We start from the raw sequence: 20,096 nt of genomic DNA on the forward strand, positions 1-20,096 counted from the left end.
AAGAGTAGGGTGCATGCAGGGTGAATGAGTGTGGTGGGGGCGCTGTAGGGTGCGGATGAGAATGACAATGTTGAGGCGAAGCAGGACCAGGCACCTGGATGGCTCAGAAGAGGGACATGGCATCCTCTGTTTTCCAGAGATGGGCACAGACTTTGGAAGTTTGTGTGCCTTCTCATTTTCTTCGTTGGTCTTTATTCTCGTGTTGTGGGTGCTGCTCTGTTAACACAGCAAATGTCAAGTGGACTTTTAAAATACCAACATTTTATCATCATCAAAAGGAAACACTGACTACCTTAAGAAGCCTATTTTGGGAAGAAATAAGGCTTTAACATGTGGATATTGTTCACATTGAAGTTTAGTAAGGCTTTTTGATTTGGCCACTAATCACCCCAGCACTGACCATGTGAGAAAAAAAAAAAATGTGTATTTGCATTCACCAAATTTTTTACACAGAAAATGTAGCTCCCTCCACTTGCCACTTTTCCCTCATCTTGAGACTTACTATTTAGCTGTTCATTTTGAGTAAATGTGGTATGGGAAGTTAGTGTCCACAAGGAAAGAGCCTGCATTTGGCATCTGAGAAACTCATTCTCCTCATGAGAACTAAGATCACCTTCAATATTTTTAATGAGGATTGCATTATACAAACATGCACATATATGTATACACAAATGTATATGCAAAATATATAATTTTATAAGATATATATACACACACACCCCCAATAAGTGTTTAGAACATAGCAAGCATGTAATACATTATATCATTACTATTATTATTACTTTTTGAGATGGAGTCTTGCTCTGTCACCCCAGGCTGGAGTGTAGTGGCTCGATCTTGGCTCACTGCAACCTCCACCTCCCAGGTTCAAGCGATTCTCCTGCCTCAGTCTCCCAAGTAGCTGGGATTTCAGGTGCCCACCACCATACTCGGCTAATTTTTTTTGTATTTTTAGTAGAGACGGGGTTTCACCATGTTGGTTAGGCTGCTCTTGAACTCCTGACCTCATGATCCACCTGCCTTGGCCTCCCAAAGCCCTGGGATTACAGGCGTGAGCCACCGTACCTGGCCTGTTATTATTATTTTTTAATTTCTTTTTTTTTAATAGACATGGGGTCTCACCATGTTGACCAGACTGGTCTCAAACTCCTGGCCTCAAGTGATCCTCTTATTTTGGCCTCCCAGTGAGCTGGGAGTGAGTGTGATGGCTCATGCCTGTGATCCCAGCACTTTGGGAGGCCACGACAGGCAGATCACTTGCGCTTAGGAGTCTGAGACCAGCCTGGCCAACATGGTGAAACCACATCTCTACCAAAAATACAAAAAATTAGCTGGGCATGGCTGCTCGTGCCTGTAGTCCCAGCTGCTTGGGAGGCTGAGGCAGCATAATCGATTGAACCTGGGAGGCAGAGGTTGCAGTGAGATCTTGCCACTGCACTCCAGCCTGGCGACAGAGTAAGACTCCATCTCAAGAACAAAAACAATCCCCTTCCCCCAAAACCCCCAAAGAGCTGTGATTACAGGCCTGAGTCACTGTACCTGGCCCATATTGTTATTACAAATAATTTCTTCATTTTTACGTTTTTTTGCCCAGGTGTGTTGCTTTTTGACAAAGCTTTCTTTTACTCTTTGTGATTGAAACTGTAATCTATTAAAATGTATTTATCTACTGAAAGTCTTGGTTCCTTTTCTGTGTTTTCTCAGGCACGCTGCAGACAGACCTTTCTGTCCTTCATGAACACACGTGTGGTAGACAGATGACTGGCCTCCACCTGGTGCTGCTCTAGGTGTGCCAGTCGTGGAGCTGTCCAGCTGGGAGAAGATGGATTCCAAAGATGAAAGCTCGCATGTGTGGCCTTCGCCTGCGGACCATGAACAGAATGCCACACAGGTGAAGACTGGGCTTTTCCAGCTTGGTATCAACAGGTTTTCAGCTGGACATAGTTTGCTGCAGTAAAGAAATACAGCTACTACCTAGTAATGAATAGTTGGGAGGAGCCAACATGAAGCACTCGTACACAAGGAATAGGGACTGTTTTGGCACCTTGAATGCTCCATTGACATGGCTCACCATGAGTTAGGACAGCTGGACCACCACCTACAGGCTTCTCCGCCTTGTCTGCAATTTACAAAAATTTTACAAAACTCTGTTTTACAACCCTACTTTATTTATGTTATTGGTGCTGAAAACCCCAAACTGTAGTTTGTTTCTTTTTTCTCTTTCTTCCTTTTTTTAAACGGAGTTTCGCTCTTACTGCCCAGGCTGGAGTGCAATGGTGCGATCTCAGCTCACCGCAACCTCCACCTCCCGGGCTCAAGTGATTTTCTGGCCTCAACCTCCCGAGTAGTTGGGATTACAAGCATGTGCCACCACTCCTGGCTAATTTGGTATTTTTAGTAGAGACAGAGTTTCTACATGTTGATCAGGCTGGTCTCGGCCTCCCAAAGTGCTGGGATTACAGGCATGAGGCACTGCGCCCAGCCTGTTTTCTTTTATGTTATCCATAAGATTTTGGTCTTTTGTGTGTAATGAGTACAGGTATGTCTGTAAAGTGAGTGGCCTTTTCTTTTCTTTTTAAATTCAGAATGTAAACCTCTAAGTGAAAGTTGTTCCATTATGAGTCAGCCGTTTTAGAGGTTAGTCACTTAATCAAATGCTGCTGTCATCGATGATCACTGCCTTTCAGGTTGCTGCTAGAACCAGCCACATGTTATTTTGACTGTTCTTAGCGAAGTCAAATCTCTGCATTTTTGGTATGAAATTGAATTTTGGGATGATCAGCAGTCATATGGAGCCATGTTTTATATGTGACTGAGTATAAAACTTAATTTTTAAATATTAGATATACAAATTTAATGTTTTATTAGATTACATAACCACAGTATTAGTGTCAAAATCAAGAAGTTACATTGAAACATTTAAGTATGTAGATTCTATTTAATTTAAGCAATATAATAATAAATAAAACTGGTATGATTAAAAACTCTCCGTATGGGCTGAATATGGTGTCCCATGCCTTTCCCAAAGTTTGGGAGGCCAAGGCAGGAGGATTGATTCAGGCCAGGAGATCGAGACCAGCCTGGGCAACAAAGCGAGGCCCTGATTCTAGGTACACACACACACGCACAGGTGCGCAGTCATAGCTCCAGGAAGTGGCGGCTGCAGTGAACCATAACTGCACCACTACACTCTAGCCTGGGTGAAAGAATGAGGCCCTGTCTCTAAAAAAAAAAAGTAAGTAAAGTCTTAGTCTGATTGCTTAAAAATAAAAAAGTCGCACAGATATTTTCAGCAGAGTAAATGAGAATTTTGTTTTGTTTCCCCTGGAAACCATTTTGAGGCCACTTCCTTGCAGCTATGTATTTTGGTGTATTTTGTTTATAAATGAAATTATAGTTCTTCAAAAAGCAAAACAAAAGAAAATCTGCTTGTGATGCTGCATGACCAGGGCCCTGTCTGTGGGTAACGACACAGTGGATAGCCAAGGTCAGGGTCCCTGTGGCACTGCTTCCTCCCAGATGCTTCTTCTGCCAACCGGGAATTCTGATTTAATGAGTGATGAAGACCAAGCAGCAAAGCTTGGATAGCTTGTCTGAAGGAAACATATTTTCCCTTCTTAAGCACTGAAACTAGTTCAAGGCTTTGATGTTAATGAACAAATCTAAAGTCACAAAACTGTCTTATAGCAATTAAGACAGCTCAAATAGGAGCCTAATTTTTCTAATGGACAAACTTTATTTTCTTGGACAAATCAAATTTATGTGGAAGCCAGACTAATCATTTAGGGTAGACATGGAAGTTTGTTGTATTTCTGTGGTGTTTGATTACATTTTGCCTCTTAGGTTTCCTTCTGGGGATTAAATTAGTACATATTATCTTTGGGATCTACTATCCTTCACTGGGGAAAACTGACATAAAGAAGTCAGGCCCAAAGCCAAGACAGTATAAGAGCAAGGATTCCACTCTAAGAGTGTCTGACTTCGACAGCAACACGTAAATTATTCTTCTCCCAAATGTGTGCTTTGGCCATCTGCTTCCAGACCTTCAACAGCAGACATCAGGCCGTGTGCCAAGCTCAAGCCTTTAGTAATTCAGTCCTCCAAAGTTGACCACTCAGAAAATATTTTACAAAACTCGCTATCTGTTTTAGTTCCTTAAGTCTTGGGAGGAAATTATTTACCCCAGTGGCAGCTGAAATAGTTGTCCAGAACACCTTAAAAGTACTTATGTGTCTTCACCTACCTGGCAAGGAAGAGTTCTGGTCCGTTCATTGATTCAGCAAACATTTACTGATACACCTCCAGTATGTCCTTTGTGTACAAAACAACTTGCAGGAAAGAAAGTGACCTTATTTATTTATTTTTTGAGACGGAGTTTCACTCTTGTCACCCAGGCTGGAGTGCAATGGCGCCATCTCAGCTCACTGCAACCTCCGCCTCCTGGGTTCAAGCAATTCCCTTGTCTCAGCCACCGCCGAGTAACTGGGATTACAGGCGCCTGCCATCATGCCTGGCTAATTTTTACATTTGTTTAGTACAGATGGAGTTTCACCATATTGGCCAAGCTGGTCCTGAACTCCTGACCTCAGATAATCCATCTGCCTCGGCCTCCCAAAGTGCTGGGATTATAGGCATGAGCCATCATGCCTGGCCGAAAGTAACTTTATTTTAATGTGTTCACTGAAAGGCACTATTAGTTATAAAGTGGAATTCTTATGATGTGTTGAGAGCAATTGGCTTTTGAGTCTTGACATATTTTTTCACATCACAAAGTAATTTGTATTTTTTATTCTGGTAGTGTTGTCAAGCAGGAATCTTCAGTGTCGTTTCCAGGATCGATTAACCAAGCCCTTGTTACTCCTCAAAAGAGTTATCTGCATTGGACATTTGAGGCAAAGGGGAATATAAGTTGGTTGCCTAACATTTAGCAGTAAATCAACGACAAGGTCCTTGGGTCCTCCTCTAGTCACCAGCTCACTGAACATGAAGGTGTATCCATCCCCATTCTCCTTTCATCGGGGATTAGAAGCCCAGGTATGCTTGTTGATCACTTACCTTGTGAAACTGACTTGGTTCTACGTCCTTGCCTGCTTTTTACACCAGGTGCACTTTGTTCCGGACACTGGAACGGTGGCTCAGATCGTCTACACTGATGACCAGGTTCGCCCACCCCAGCAGGTGGTGTACACGGCAGATGGTGCCTCCTACACATCAGTGGATGGTCCAGAGCACACGCTGGTGTACATCCACCCGGTGGAGGCTGCGCAGGCATGTGAAAGATTATTTGTTTATAATTTGTTAAGTAACTAATTAGCCAATTACTTGTGTTTACTTTCTGTCAGTCATTGTGCTAGGTACTGGTGTGCAGAACATATTCAGATAAGATTTGTGCTCTCAAGGAGCTTGTAACCCCAGCTTGGCAGAGGAAGATGTGATTTATGTCTCCACACTAAATGCAATAAGGAGTTAGAGCATGGGTTTGCATATAGCTCTTCTCTCCGGTGACTGTTGACTAGGTTATGAGTTTGTTATTATACCTAAGTATCAAGAACCAGGCCAAAATGTGTAAGAAAGGATCCCGCTAAGCTCATTAAGTACCGCTTCTTAGTAACTTACTGATTTGCAAGCCTGTAATAGAAGCAAAGGTGTTTACTGGTAAAAGCCTTACAATTACATCTGCTTTTATTTTTTGCCAGTGACTTGCAGTATAGCTTCCAAATGAGTGACACCAATATCCCCCAACATGTAAATGTTAATTTACATTATTAGAACTTTACAACATATAAAGTACTTTGAAATGTATATCTTTACATATATACTTTTATAGTAGCATTTTGGTAATGAAAATTTGCCCTCATTTGATATTTCATAAAGAGGCTCGGCTCACTCCACAAAAGAAGTGAGGCCTGCCTAATCAGTGCCTTTCAAATCTACATATAGAATCACTGAATACTTAGTGGTACTTTTGGAATATCTCTGCTTAAGTTTTAGTCCCCTGCCTATATTGAAATAATATTAGTTTATATAAGAATTTCCTTTGACCAACTTTTAGTTTGTTGCAATGTTACTAAATGTCTGAATTTGGATAATTTTTATTTTATTTACTTATTTTTATTTTTTTGAGACAGAGTCTTGCTGTGTCTCCTAGGCCGGAGTGCAGTACTATAATCTCAGCTCATTGCAACCTCTAGCTCCTGGGTTGAAGTGATTCTCCTGTCTCAGCCTCCCAAGCAGCTGGGACTACCGGCACCCACCACCACAATGAGCTAATTTTTGTATTTTTAATGGAGATTGCTTTTGCCATGTTGGCCAGACTGGTCTCAAACTCCTGACCTCAGGCGATCCTCCTGCCTTGGCCTCCCAAAGTGCTGGGATTGCAGGCATGAGTCACCGCACCCGGCCAGATTTTTAAAAACTTTAGAAGAAAGGACACTTTTCTGGATTAGAGATATTAATTAACTGTGGCGCCCTGGCTATAATAGTTTTGAAGAATTTTCTCTAGTTAGCTTTGCTGCATCATGACCCAACTTACTGCATCTTTATGATGATTAGTATTTTTCTTTTAATTATGACTTTACTGACTATCCAAAAAAGAACCCATGGAACATTCAGTTCAATTTATTTTTCTTCTCTTCTGATAACAAACATACACTTACATTGGAAATAGCTGTAATCCTTGAGTATATAATCCTCTTCTGTATGCCTGTCTGTCTCCATCAATTTTCATTTAATCACAAGTCTACTCCTGTGAGTAGTGTTATGTGTGAATGTGTGAACCCTTGTTCATGTCATGTCTCTTTTGTTTTCATGAGATGCCTTTTTAACTGTGACATTCAACCCCAAGAGGGGCTTTGCTTCAAAGTAAAATTGTGAAGTAGGTTAGCCATTGGATTGTTAGCTTATGCAGTCTCTTTGGAGCCATCTGAATGAAAGGCTTTCACTAAATTTAAGATTACTATCTTTATTTTCTTTATTAAAGAAAGATTGTTACTAGCTAAAATGGGAGTTAACTTTTCTAAAAATCGGTACTTAGCTTAGCAGTAGGATAATCTTTCTGTGTAGGCAGGCTAGCTAAAGATCTACTGTTAATTTTTTTTTTTTTTTTTTTTTTTTAATTTAGACTCTGTTTACAGACCCAGGCCAGGTAGCTTACGTCCAACAAGATGCTACAGCTCAGCAGGTAATGAATTGCCTTTTTTCTTGTTTGGGGATAACTCTGTAAATGCCACTGTGCCTGGAATGTCCCCATCCCTTTGCGCTGCGCCATCTCTGGATGTTTGTTTCTCATGTACTAAGAATGTTCTTCAGCTCCTTTATTTTAAATATTTTTTTCAATTCCTTAAATTCCTAAAAAAGCTTAAAAAAAAAAAAAAACAAAATGTAACATAATACTAACATATTTCAGTAAGTATATATTGGAATAATCTGGCAGCAGAAACTGATTTATCAGAGAAATTTTTAAAAATAAGAACATAAACAGGGCATTTGTTCAAGCACCAAAGAATAATCATGAGATTTAAAAGTGTCTCTTTTTTTTGAAATTGGGATAGTTTTTGTCCTTGCTCTATTTTTAAATACTGAAAAAAATCCTGCTTAAATTACATATAAATTTGGAAAAGTTGAGTTCTTCTTGGTTTTCTGTTAAAACACTTTTTTCCCATTACCTTCATTCCTAATATATTCTATTTGGCTTTGACGACCTCCTCCTTATTTTCTGAAAGAATGTGAAAGTGGTAAAGAAGGTGTGGGAGCAGCTGAGCACAGAGGCTTACGCCTGTAATCCCAGCACTTTGGGAGGCTGAGGTGGGAGAATTGTTTGAGACCAGACTGGGCAACATAGGGAGACCCCATCTCCGCAAAAATTTAAAAATTAGCCTGTGCACTCCTGTGGTCCCAGGTACTTAGGAAGCTGAGGTGGGAGGATCCCTTAAACCCAGAAGTTTGAGGCTGCAGTGAGCTTTGATTGCACCACTGTACTTCAGCGTGGGTGGCAGAGTAAGACCCTGTTTCAAAAAACCAAATAGGTTTACTTTCATGTCAGGTAATGTGACTGTAATTTGTCTGTATTACTGAGTGCCATGACTTATTAATAATTAAATTATTCTCATTAAGAAGAATTTTCTGGCTGGGCGTGGTGGCTCACGAGTGTAATCCCAGCACTTTCTGAGGCTGAGGCAGACAGAACACTTGAGGTCAAGTGTTTGAGACCAGTCTGGCCAACAGGAAACCCTGTCTCTACTAAAAAAAAAATACAAAATTAGCCCGGGAATGTGGCAAATGCCTGTAATCCCAGCTACTCTGGAGGCTGAGTTGGGAGAATCACTTGAGCCTGGGAGGCAGAGGTTGCATTGAACTGAGATTGCAACCACTGCACTCCAGCCTGGGTGACAGAGCAAGACTCTGTCTCAAAAAAAACAAAAAAACAGGCTGGGTGTGGTGGCTCATACCTGTAATCCCAGCACTTTGGGAGGCCAAGGCAGGTGGATCACCTGAGGTCAGGAGTTCGAGACCATCCTGACCAATATGGTGAAACCCCCATCTCTACTAAAAATACAAAAATTAGCTGGGCATGGTGGCTCATGCCTATAATCCCAGCTACTTGGGATGCTGAGGCAGGAGAATTGCTTGAACCCAGGAGTTGGGGGTTGTAGTGAGCTGACATTGGGCCACTGTACTTCAGCCTGGGCGACAGAGCGAGACTGTGTTTCAAAAACAAAACAAAAAATGAAAAAAACCCTTGTGTTTTCTAGTTCTGGCCATTGAAATAGTTTAGACACAGTGATCAACCCAGTAGCAGTGAGTATCCCTAATGCTACGATGTGCTCTCTTAAATACAGTTCACCAGCAAAAGGAATTAGGGCTTCTTGGAGAAATGGCAGATTCTAGCTCCAGGGCAGGGAATGTACCGATGAACTTGGAGCATGGTGTCTTCTTTGAATGCAGGGCTGCTATTAAAAACTTCTGGTTTCCTATGGCAAGAACTTGAAGGGGCCAAAACGGGTCAAATTGACTTGTAAAAAAGGATAACATCTGCAATAGATTGAAGTGCTTACATATACGTAGTCTACAAGTTCATACTGATGCTAAAAGAAATAACTCATTGGTCACTTTTTGAGGATGCTAGAATTTACCATATTATTCTAAAAACTGGTAAATGGAGAAAAAGAATCCTGCCATTCTCCTTGAAGGTACTCAGGTAACCAATTACTTGCTGAGGGAATTTTCTTTATAGAAACATTCTTACTAATAAATAAAGAGGGGATGATTGACTTAGAATATCACCATTTTGCAGCCCCTAATGACACAACCTAGGCAATGATTATCAACGGTAGTCTGAAACCATCAGGAAAAACCTAGGGAATGGTATAATGGATAGATCCGAGTGTTAACAACTTAATCCTCTGACCGTTCTTATGTCACCAACAGAGAGACAGCCATTCATGATATGCCTCCTGGTATTATCTAATTCCTATTGCATTATACCACATATGAAGTATTCGTCCCAAAAAAAACCAGAATCTGATTGTCTACATTCAAGTACCAGCTAGGAAGCATGGTAGACAAAATGGAACAAATTAAAAGATACACACAAATGCAGTCAGCAAAACCAGCCTGCGGGCGATTTTCTAGGACAAATGGTTTGGTTTCTTTTACAAATAAATTGCAAGGGAAAAGAAGAGGAAGGGGAGCTTACATATTAAAGTCAGAGGCATATCAGCTAGATGCAATATGTGGACCTCGTTCGGATCGTGATTTGAACAAGCCAACTGTAAAACAATATATGAGGCAATTGGGGAAATCATAACACTAAGTCAATATTTGATAGAATAAGAAATGATGGCCGGGTGCAGTAGATCACGCCTGAACTCCATCACTTTGGGAGACTGAGGCAGGCGGATCACCTGAGGTCAGGAACTGGAGACCAGCCTGGCCAACGCGGTAAAACCCCGTCTTTACTAAAAGTACAAAAATTAGCCGGGCATGGTGGTGGGCACCTGTAATCCTAGCTATTCAGAAGGTTGAGGCAGGAGAGTCACTTGAACCTGGCAGTCGGAGGTTGCCGTGAGCCAAGATCACGCCATTGCACTCCAGCCTGGGGAACAAGAGTAAGACTCCGTCTCAGAAAAAAAAAAAAAGACTAATTTTTTAGGTATGATAAGGTAAGCAATCCAAAAGTAATTTCATTTTAGAGATATATGCTCAACTATTTACAGATTTTGCTTCAAAATAATCCAGTGAGGGAGAAAGAAGGTGGGAGATTAGTTGAAATAAGATTGGCCATGAATTGGCCAGGCATGGTGAATTACATCTATAATCCCGGCAGGTTGTGAGCCTGAGACAGGAGGACCACTTGAACCCAGGAACCCAGGAGTTAAAGACAAGCATGAAGCAGAGCTGGTTTTATAAAAAAGGGGAAAAAAAAAAGGGCCAGTCTAGGCAACATAGTGAGACCCCTGTCTCTACAAAAACTTAAAAAATTAGCCTGGCATGGTGGCATGTGTCTGTAATCCCAGCTACTCGGGAAGCTGAGGTGGGAGGATCACTTGCACCTGGGAGGTTGAGGCTGCAGTGAGCTGTAATTAAGCCACTCTGCACTCCAGACAGACACTTTTCTTTAAAAAAAAAAAAAGTTGATTGGCCATGAGTTAATTGTTGAGCTGAGTTATGGATACATGAGGTTTATTGTACTATTCTGTTTGATATTTGTTTGAAATATTTTGAGAATTGATTTTCTTAATTGCTTTTCAGACACTGAAAATACTTGTATTCCTGCCAACAATGTAGTGTACAAGAGTGCCCCGTTTCCACACACTCTTGCCACACTGAGTATTTGCATTCTTTTCAAATTTTGCCAATCTGATAGACAAATTTTTGTTGCGTTAATATTAAGGGATAGTTTTAATTAGAGGTTTCATTGCCATTTGCACTTCAAAGAGCCCTTCATCTTTTCCAATCTCCAAAAGCAATCTGCTTGTTTCACGTTTTGTTCAAAAGGAAAGTTGTACTCAGCTCCACGAACCCTGATGTTACAAGGTAGTGTAACTATTGGCTTAGCATCTTTCTTCACGGCAGTTTTCTTTCACCCAGCGCAGTTTTTATTTCTGGTTTATTTCTGATTAAACCTCAGTGTTTGTCAGTTTATTTGGTGACCTGGATAAATTCTGGATAGAAAGTTAGGTGGAGGGTTTAACACAGATGATGGTTGTTTTTCTTTTGTTTTTTTTTTGTTGTTTCTTTCTTAGCCAAAAGGTTCCTATTATATTTTCAGTTGTTTTTAGTGGGGGCAAAACGTGCTTGAAGCCTTTTTCATGTATGCATTCCCTCGTCCTTAACAAAGGCATCAGTGGTCTCCAGGCTTAGTCTTCTCTTTGTTTCTGAAAACGAACATGTGTGACTCCCCACACACTGAGAAGAAAATATGCTGCACTGATAATTGGTCTCAGTAGGAATCAAGAAGCATTCTGTTGTGTGTGCTGCTGTCCAGAGTCGTTTCATCTTTCACCTCTCAAATAAATTGTATCCTGAAACGCATTGTGTCCTTTCAGAAATAATTACAGAGAGTGGTATTAGGTGGGAAGGAGAAAGTATGCCATAAGTTTATAGATCCCTTTTTCTTTTACTGCGTTTTATTGTACATGACAAAATGCAGAGGATTAAATGGTTTTGTTTCATACTCTTTTCCTCTAAGTGAAACAGACACACACTGCTTGCCAGCCTACTGCCTGGATATGACCTCAGGAACATGTGTGGTTACCTTGTTGCCCAGGTATTCAAAGTGTGGGTGATGTTTGCCTCTTCTGCTGCCCTCTTTGAATAGACTGAATTCCCTAGGGCCATTGTGATGTAGTGGAAAAAGCAGTGCAGAGTCAGAATTTAAACTTCATCTCTGCCACTTAGGAGCATTGTAATATCACCCAACCTCAAAGGAATTCAAATATACGCCTAGCACTGAGTAAACACCAGCTGAATTTGAATTTGTGATTCATTAAACAAATTTGTAATGCATGCCTGCTGTGTGTTAAGCTCTGTGTTGTCTAGAAATGTACAGTCCTTACCTAGAAATGATTGTCACCAGCTCTTTCTATTCCTTTTCAATAGTAGTTTGCACGTTTCCGGTAAATATCCAAACTCTGCTTTTAGCGTCAGCTCTTAAAGATAAAGGTAATGTTTAAGTGTTTCCTTTTGCCACAGTCTGTTAGGAGAGACGTCCAGCATGGGGAGGTGAAGGTTGTTGGTTTTATCTTGATGTCAGCTTTCTCAGCAGTGGCAAGCAGCCAGTCACCATGCCAAACCAGAGTCTTTATAACAGCATCTGATGGGAAAAAATACATCGCGGTTTCACTAGAATAACTGAATTGCTGAATCCATTCTTTCAGGTTGGCTCTGCAGAATGAATTTATGAGGGGCAGAGGTACATATATGCTTTGGTTTGTTCAATGTATGATAACATTTACCACTGACTCTGGCATAATGCTTAAGTGCTTAGGACAAGGGCCGTTCTTGTAAGCTGTACTCTGATGGGGAGCAGGAATACAGTCACTTCCTTGCGGGTTCTGGTGAGGAGGTCGAGGAGGAGGTGGCCACAGCAGCTGCACCACCAGAAGTTCCCTGTGGAGTCCTCACCTTTACAGGGCATTTTATGCTGTTTTTATTGAAGCTGAGGCAGAAGTGTCTTCCAGAATTTTGACCTCCCATGTAAAACTTTCTAAAAGACGCTGAGTTGCAGAAGTGGAATGTCAGGCAAAAGTTAAATGAACACCTGTTAAGCGTGCGGATGTAGTGTGAGATAGCCAGCTTGATGTGCTTTCTGGACTCTGAGTGTTTCAAATGTTGGGCAATGCTCACACGTTGCCAATGCAAGTCAGGCCCTCAGTAAACACACTCAGTACCATTGCACTATGTAGAGTTCTTTATTATTATTATTATTCGGGAGAGGGCCTCGCTCGGTCGCCCAGGCTGGAGTGCAGTGGCCCCATCACAGCTCATTGCAGCCTCAACCTCCTGGGCTCAAACAGTTCTCCCATGTCAGTCTCCTGAGTAGCTGGGACCACAGGAGGCACGTGCCACAGCTGCTCAGCTAAATTTTGTATTTTTTTTGTAGAGACAGGGTTTCACCATGTTGCCCAGGCTGGTCTTGAACTCCTGGGCTTAAGTGATCCTCCTACACCAGCCTCCCAGAGTGCTGGGATTACAGGCATGAGCTATCATGCCTGGCCTTTTTTTTTTTTTTTTTTTTTTGAGATGAAGTCTCACTCTGTCACCTAGGCTTAAGTGCAATGGTGTGATATCGGCTCACTGCAACCTCCTCCTCCTTGGTTCAAGTGATTCTCCTGCCTCAGCCTCCTGAGTAGCTGGGATTATAGGCGCCTGCCACTATGCCTGGCTAAGTTTTGTATTTTTAATAGAGACAGGGTTTCACCATGTTAGTCAGGCTGGTCTTAAACTCCTTGACCTCAGATGATCCACCTGCCTCAGCCTCCCAAAGTGCTGGGATTACAGTCGCGAGCCACTGTTCCTGGCCCCGGCCTCTTTTAGAGTTTGGTAAGTTCCAACTGAGATGCACAGCAGGAAAACGATGTTTCTGTGAATAGCCACAAAGACTTCTCTAGATGCCTGAAGGGATTAATGTCATTTCCTAAAAGGCCAAATATCTCTCAACAAATTAATCTTCATTGAGCACCTACTTTGTGCTCGGCAATGTTTTAAATTTGAAGAGGAAGTATGTAATATCGTCGTGGTCCTCAAAGAACTTAGGATAATAATGAATAATACTAAGCACACACTAAATGCTGCACACTCCGCTACTGGCCTTATATACATACTGTTTCACTTAACCCTTACAACAACCTGAGGCGTGTATTACTGCGTCCATTTTACAGACAAAGAAACTGAGGTTCAGAGAAGTGTAGTAACTTGCTAAGTGGCGGGGCAAGATTTTACTCAAAATGCCTGACTCTGAAGCCCATAGTGTACTTCTCTGAGGTGCAGTTGGAGAGGCAAGATGGACTCATGTGAAAATGCATACTCATCGCCAAAACAGATGGGGTTTGGCAATGGATGCAAAGCTGTAGGGATGATGTGTGAGATGTCTGGATCAAGAGTCTAAAGATCTTGGCAGATGGGAAAAACAGATAAAAGTAGTGAAAGGAAATTTACTGGAGATAAATGCAAAATCCCCCATTTAAGTAAAAATCAGCTCTTGAAGTCCTGAGGAGGGGAAAAATGGTTTAATAAAACTCTATGAGGGGAAAAGAGGACTTAGGGATTTTAGTTATCTGCAAGTTCAAGATGGGTCTGCAGGAGAACAGTGTGGCCAGCGTAAACACGAATGCACCCTGATGTTGTGTTAATAAAAGTATGGGATCCACTGAGAAATAAATGAAGTTGACAAGATGGTCAGGGAGCTGGGAGTTTGGTTGTGTGAGAAATGACTGAAGGAATTAGGGTATTTTGGCCTTCAAATATTTGATTCTTGTGGCAGAGGGGTCACACTTACTCTACTTACCTCCAGAGGAAAGTCCTGGGCCCCAACCAAAGTGTGGAAGATCTGGGCTTCACAGAAGTTGTCGTAGAACTATTCCACAATGATTCAGGCCACCTGGCAAGGTCATGAAGTGTGGAAGCAGATGCTGAGTGCTGTGGTGGAGTGGGATTCTACGGTTCCAAGGGCTGCAGGAGTTGAGAGCAGAGGAGACTCAGGGAGGGCTGGATGCGTCAGAGGCGGCTCATTGGGAAAGTGGAATGTGCTAGGATTTAGAAAATTGATGAGGAAACAGCATTCTAGGTGAGGAAAACAATATATGAGAAGATAAAGGGAGTGGCTTTTTTTTTTTTTTTTTTTTTTGCCAGAGTCTTGCTTGGTCGCCCAGCCAGGCTGGAGTGCAGTGGCAAGACCTTGGCTCACTGCAACCTCTGCCTCCCGGGTTCAAGTGATTCTCCTGCCTCAGCCTCCCTAGTAGCTTGGATTACAGGCATGTGTCACCATGCCCAGCTAATTTTTACATTTTTAGTAGAGATAGGGCTTCTCCATGTTAGTCAGGCTGGTCTTGAACTCCCAACCTCAGGTGATCTGCCTGCCGCAGCCTCCCAAAGTGCTGGGATTATAGGCGTGAGCCACTGTGCCCGGCCCCAGGAGTGGCATTTTTAAAAACTTGATTTATTGAATAGGACATTGCTGGAGTATGACCTTGTGCTAATTGGGCAGGAGGAACAAGATTGAGTAAAGGGTATCTAGGCCAATGTATGATCCCATAACACTTAGATTGGAGGCAGGAGAACTTTTTTAGGTACCATTTTTATTTTCTGACAGAATATTTGATAGGATAGCATTAACTTAATACATGACCCAACTGTGTCTTATTTGCAGGAGACTGACTTTAGCATGATGAAACAAACAGGCATCTCATCTCTTTCATTCTTTTTTTTTTTTTTTTTTTTGAAACATAGTCTTGCTTTGTTGGCCAGGCTGGAGTACAGTGGCACGATCTCGGCTCACTGCAACCTCCGCTTCCCGGGTTCAACCGATTCTCCTGCCTCTGCCTCCCGAGTACCTGGGATTACAGGTGTGCACCACCATGCCTGGCTAATTTTTATATTTTTAGAAGAGATGCGATTTCACCATGTTGGTCAGGCTGGCCTCGAACTCCTGACCTCGTGATCCGCCTGCCTCGGCCTCCCAAATGCTGGGATTATAGGCATGAGCCACCACATCTGGTCTCTTTCATTTTTACTTAAAAACTTCAGTCTGTCTGAGCTGTTTAAAAGGAGAGCTGTCAGCTGTTGAACTTTGTCAATCATGTGTTGCACGACATGTTAATTTTATTTTATTTATTTATTTATTTATTTATTTATTTTTTTGAGACGGAGTTTCGCTCTTGTTACCCAGGCTGGAGTGCAATGGCGCGATCTCGGCTCACTGCAACCTCCGCCTCCTGGGTTCAGGCAATTCTCCTGCCTCAGCCTCCTGAGTAGCTGGGACTACAGGCACGCGCCACCATGCCCAGCTACTCAGGAGGCTGAGGCAGGAGAATTGCCTGAACCCAGGAGGCGGAGGTTGCAGTGAGCCGAGATCGCGCCATTGCACTCCAGCCTGGGTTCAGGCAATTCTCCTGCCTCAGCCTCCTGAGTAGCTGGGACTACAGGCACGCGCCACCATGCCCAGCTAATTTTTTGTCTTTTTGGTAGAGACGGGGTTTCACCATGTTGACCAGGATGGTCTCGATCTCTTGACCTCGTGATCCACCCGCCTCGGCCTCCCAAAGTGCTGGGATTACAGGCTTGAGCCACCGCGCCCGGCCGACATGTTAATTTTAAAAGAGAATTGGTTGAGGATAGGTCAACTCATTCCCCCTGCTACTGTGGTGTGGCTACTCTGGAAAGGCAAGAGGGACCCCCACCCCAGGTTTAGTTCAGAGGTGGAAGCTGACGATCTCTCATGTGTACACATTGAAATGGTCTGTTGCTTACCTTTTTGAAGTCTCTGGGAGACAGGGCAGGCCTCTTGAACAGTGTGAGTGAGCAAGAAAGAGACTAGGTTTTGCTGAGTTGAAAGGGGTGGGGTCAGGATGCAGGTGGTCAGGACCTTGCCAGTTTTGAATCTCCCACTGCTGCCAAATGAGGGAGCACCCGAGCCTTCTTAGTAGCCTACCCAGGTGTGGGACAGAAGGGGCAGAGGAAGGGCAGAGGCTTGAAAGCTGTGAGCAGTCAGACATCAAAAATGAAGCCGGCTCTTCCTCATAGCCTGTAGATGAAAGTCATTTTTCCAAGGCCTGGTATGAAGACTAGATTCCACCCAGCCCTTGTGCCCTGTTTGTGCCAGCCGGCACCAGCGAACTGAAACAGGTGTCCGAGTCCGCTTACTCTGTGCCTTCATCTTTTGCCCAGGCCTCATTGCCAGTGCATAACCAGGTGCTGCCTTCAATCGAGAGTGTGGATGGGTCCGATCCTTTGGCAACTCTGCAGACCCCTCTAGGTAGACTGGAGGCGAAAGAGGAAGAGGATGAGGATGAGGACGAGGACACTGAGGAAGAAGAGGAGGAAGACGGTGAGGACACAGATCTGGATGACTGGGAGCCAGACCCACCCCGGCCCTTCGACCCGCACGACTTATGTAAGTATGGGCAGTCAACTCCCCCAGGGAAGCTGTGTCCATCTTGTGCGTGTGTGTGAACATAGCTCCTATAAACCAGGTCTTCTGTGTGCAGCCGCTGGGCTGCATTCTCTGCATGCATCATTTTACCTGGCCTTCACTGCAGCCCTTTGAGGAACACTGTCGTTTGTGTTCCAGTTTTACTGATGAGTGAACTGAAGCTCAGAAGATTGGGCAGCTCGCTCAGGGTCACATAGGGACAAATGAGGCATCAGGCAGCCGAGCCCAGGTCTCTCACACCAGAGCTTCAGCCACCAAACCACCGTGGTAGATTTGCCCAATCCCGCCCTCTTCAGCCACTTCAGCATTAAGAAGTTTGCCTTGCTGCTTTGCCTTTGCCATGATAGCCTGTTAAGAATGTTGTTCTATCCCAGGTGGGCAGCTTTCCCAGGGCTGTGCCAATAATTTGAGGGTCAGGACTCCAGCTCAGGCAGTCTGGCCCCTCAGCAGCGCCTTCGTCAGCTACCCCACCCTACTGCCTGCCGGGGCTTCAGATTCCACCACCAAATCATTGTTTCTTTTGATTTTCTTGCTCATATGGCAAAGTGCTTACTCCATTGATTTGCATTACTGAGGCTCTTCAGAGCTTGGTGGTTTCATCCGTCCTTCTGTATGGTGGTGGTAAAATGTGTCTGCTTCGGCTCAGTGTTCAAGCTCCACATCTAATCCCAATCCAAGAGAGAACTTGCTTGTTTTGGTTTTCCTTGAATTCATACATTTTCTTTCCTTTTTTTTTTTTTTTTTGAGACAAGTTCTGTCTCCCAGGCTGGAGTGCAGTGGCACAAGCTCAGCTCATTGCAGCCCTCTGCCTCCCAGGTCCAATCAGTTCTCATGCCTTAGCCTGCAGAGTGGAGTAGTTGGGACTACAGGTGTATACCACCACGCCCAGCTAATTATTTTTGTATTTTTAATAGAGACAGGGTATCACCATGTTGGCCAGACTGGTCTCGAACTCCAGACCTCAAGCGATCTGCCTGCCTCAGCCTCCCAAAGTGCTGGGAGTACAGGCTGAGCCACTTTGCCCGGCCAAATTAATACATTTTCAAGGCAGCTCCTAAGTCAAATGCACAGAAAATCACTTTATTTTAAAAATAATACAACGCAGCTCTGTTATTTGAGAATTGTAGAAATTAAAAATACCTGTTTGCTAAACCAGGTCACCATGTAGCCAGAGTAGGGTAAAGCATGTTAAGTGTGTTAAGGGTCGTGGGCGTGGGCTCTGTGCGGTTCATTTGCTCTTCTCCGTTTTGGGGCTGTACCTGTCTCATTCTGGCAGTTTGCTTACAGATGGGTGCTCCTGGCAAAGAGGCAGTGTGTGTGGCCGGACTGGTGCAAACTGAGTGCTCTTGGAATGATCTGAAAATGTCCATCTTTTCAGGGCTAAGCTAGTTGTGTCATCCCAGTGAATGAGGGAAGGGGATTTGTTCCTTTTAACGTTATCTAATCAGTACTCACAGAACTTTCAGACTGCACAACCCTTTTTCTGTTTGAGTTATACAGGCTGAGATAGACTTCTACAACTCCCTTTGAAAAAATTGATTCAACAGTATTGTCCGGGCTCCTCCCTGGCCCCTGAATAGTTTTATTGAGATAATCTGCATACTATAAAATTCACCAATTTTGTCTCCTCTGATAGTGCAACATTTAGCCTGAGAAGCTGTTTTTACTCTTCAGACATGTTGTAATTGATTTGTAAATTTAGTGGTCACTATTCAAAGTACTCTCCGGCAGAGAAGTAAGTCATGGCCTGCAAATTGTTTTTGGCAGGCATAAGCAAATTCTGCCTGATTTTAGAGGAGAATTACAGGATTTTTACTGGTCTACCAGAGAGAATGTATTACCATTGAGTGAGTAGTGCCATGAGGAGTTAATTGAATTTTGGCTTGAAGACATAGACTTGGGGATTTTTCAGGTCAGAATTTTTTGCCTCACATCAAGTCATACTGAGGAATAGGACTTTTCTTCAAGACTCTCTCTCTTTTGCAGGGTGTGAGGAGTGTAATAACGCGCATTCTTCAGTGTGCCCGAAGCACGGCCCCTTGCACCCGATCCCCAACCGGCCGGTGCTCACCCGTGCGAGGGCGAGCCTCCCCCTGGTGCTCTACATAGACAGGTTTCTGGGCGGGGTGTTCTCCAAGCGGCGCATCCCCAAGCGCACCCAGTTTGGGCCCGTGGAGGGGCCTCTCGTCAGGGGCTCGGAGCTGAAAGACTGTTACATTCACCTCAAGGTAATTTATGCTTTATCACACTTTACTCCTGTTCTTCAGCAGTGTTTCAGGGAGCACTGCATTGTCGACTGGATCCCTTATTTCTGTTTCTTGGCAGTCGTTTGCTAGTATTCTTTTTATCTTAACTTGGTTAAATGGAAACTCACTAATAAGATGGACATTGCAGTTTTATTCCCTGAAAGCGTTGTACGAATTATTCGGAGAGGGGTAGTTCTTAGGGGCTACAGTAGTTTTCTAGGGCTGACATAGTAAAATACCACAGGCCAGGAGGCTGAAACAATAGACATTTGTTTTCTCACTGTTCTGGAAGCTGGAAGTTTGAGATCATGGCGTTGGCAGGGTTGATTCTTTCTGAGGTCTCTCCCCTTGGCTTGAAGAAAGCCACCTTCTCACTGTGTCCTCACAGGGTCATTCCTCAGTGCTTGTGTGTGTCCATGTCCTAATCTCCCCTTCTTATTTATTTACTTATTTATGATTTTTGTATTTTTTTGAGATGTAGTCTTGCTCTGTCGCCAGGCTGGAGTGCAATGGCGCTCTCTTGGTTCACTGCAGCCTCTGCCTTCTGGGTCCAAGCAGTTCTCCTGCCTCAGCTTCCCAAGTAGCTGGGACTACAGGCACATGCCACCATACCCAGCTAATTTTTGTATTGTTAGTAGAGATGGGATTTTACCATGTTGGCCAGGATGGTCTCTATCTCTTGACCTCGTGATCTGTCCGCC

General features: G+C 43.4%; 1 protein-coding gene across 7 annotated transcripts in view; it reads left to right on the plus strand.

Moving 5' to 3' along the window:
- Nucleotides 1-20,096, plus strand: part of PRDM10 (PR/SET domain 10) — a 94,401-nt gene that overhangs the window by 35,389 nt on the left and 38,916 nt on the right. For all 7 annotated transcript variants that reach the window (XR_004270801.1, XM_032284975.1, XM_032284976.1 and 4 more), the window contains exons 2-6: nt 1,705-1,891; nt 5,104-5,268; nt 7,121-7,180; nt 16,885-17,110; nt 19,136-19,377. Coding sequence is in view for 6 of the 7 variants with exons in the window: in XM_032284975.1 (XP_032140866.1) it covers nt 1,823-1,891; nt 5,104-5,268; nt 7,121-7,180; nt 16,885-17,110; nt 19,136-19,377 (762 nt within the window). In the remaining variant the exon portion in view is untranslated. The remainder of the gene's footprint in view (nt 1-1,704; nt 1,892-5,103; nt 5,269-7,120; nt 7,181-16,884; nt 17,111-19,135; nt 19,378-20,096) is intronic.

This window comes from Sapajus apella, unplaced genomic scaffold (genome assembly GCF_009761245.1).
Source record: "Sapajus apella isolate SASKATOON/1434 unplaced genomic scaffold, GSC_monkey_1.0 scaffold16, whole genome shotgun sequence".
Taxonomy (NCBI): Eukaryota; Metazoa; Chordata; class Mammalia; order Primates; family Cebidae; genus Sapajus; species Sapajus apella.